The sequence below is a fragment of the Aplysia californica genome, unplaced genomic scaffold (assembly GCF_000002075.1).
Source record: "Aplysia californica isolate F4 #8 unplaced genomic scaffold, AplCal3.0 scaffold00239, whole genome shotgun sequence".
Taxonomy (NCBI): Eukaryota; Metazoa; Mollusca; class Gastropoda; order Aplysiida; family Aplysiidae; genus Aplysia; species Aplysia californica.
The window spans coordinates 1,031,023-1,032,440 of NW_004797509.1; the positions used below are offsets into that span (position 1 = coordinate 1,031,023).

The 1,418-nt window shown below is 42.9% G+C and overlaps 1 protein-coding gene across 1 annotated transcript in view; it reads left to right on the plus strand.

The window, feature by feature from the left end:
* LOC101854172 (Fanconi anemia group J protein) overlaps positions 1–1,083 on the plus strand; it is a gene marked incomplete at both ends in the record, with an annotated part of 3,465 nt that extends 2,382 nt beyond the window's left edge. Inside the window, 2 exon segments of the mRNA XM_013083529.1 lie at positions 8–143; positions 1,037–1,083. Of these exon segments, the coding sequence (XP_012938983.1) occupies positions 8–143; positions 1,037–1,083 (183 nt within the window).
* Between the last annotated feature and the right edge of the window lie 335 nt (positions 1,084–1,418).

Here is a 1,418-nt window from a genome sequence, read left to right on the forward strand (position 1 = left end):
GCCCCAGATGATGATCAGTCTAAAGGGTCACGTGGTCATCCTAGACGAGGCCCACAACATTGAGGACGCGGCGCGCGAGGCTGCCAGTCAGAGCATCGGACAGGACACGCTGGTCAAGGCCATCAAGGACATCGACTCGCTCAGTAAGTCAAAGGTCACTCAGTAAGTCAAAGGTCACTCAGTAAGTCAAAGGTCAAGGACGTCGACTCACTCAGTAAGTCAAAGGTCAAGGACATCGACTCGCTCAGTAAGTCAAAGGTCAAGGACATCGAGTCGCTCAGTAAGTCAAAGGTCAAGGACATCGACTCGCCCAGTAAGTCAAAGGTCAAGGACATCGACTCGCTCAGTAAGTCATAGGTCAAGGACATCGACTCGCTCAGAAGTCGGGGTCAAGGTCATCGACTCACTCAGTAAGTCAAAGGTCAACCACGTAACGGACTAGTCAGTTGGTTATAATGTGTGCATGAGAGTGTGTGTTTGTGTATGTGTGTGTGTGTCCTACACTTGCGGCGATCGTTCATTTCTTCCATCGCCGAGGTTTGCCAAGTCAGCAGATCCAACTGGTGTAAGGTGGTTATTTCTGCTTGTGTTGTGGAAGATTCTCTCACTAAAGTATAACAGTTATTTCTCCTTGTGTTGTGGAAGATGCTCTCACTAAAGTATAACAGTTATTTCTGCTTGTGTTGTGGAAGATTCTCTCACTAAAGTATAACAGTTATTTCTCCTTGTGTTGTGGAAGATGCTCTCACTAAAGTATAACAGTTATTTCTGCTTGTGTTGTGGAAGATGCTCTAAGGAAAGTATAACAGCTATTTCTCCTTGTGTTGTGGAAGATTCTCTCACTAAAGTATAACAGTTATTTCTGCTTGTGTTGTGGAAGATGCTCTAAGGAAAGTATAACAGTTATTTCTCTTTGTGTTGTGGAAGATTCTCTCACTAAAGTATAACAGTTATTTCTCTTTGTGTTGTGGAAGATGCTCTAAGGAAAGTATAACCATAACAAATAATCTCTTGTTCTCTTTTCTTTCCTTTTCAGTGGAACAAAACATCAGTCTGGCCGACCACTCGAAGCTACGCTCAATGGTAAGGCTTACATTTGTTGACCTGTGTGTAAGTCTTACATTCTTTGACCTGTGTGTAAGTCTTACATTTGTTGACCTGTGTGTAAGTCTTACATTTGTTGACCTGTGTGTAAGTCTTACATTTGTTGACCTGTGGTTCTGTTTACTAACACAACATTTTCCTCTGTCTCAGCACCGTCTCTGTGGAAACTTTGTCTATTTCAGAACGATATGGTCAAGTGTAGAAAGTCGCCACCTCAGTGCTTTCTTGTCGTATCTCCGTTTTTTGAAACGGTGAAAATGTGACTTTGTCATGAACTGTTCTCACTGTATGAAAAGAGAGATAGGACAAGAAAG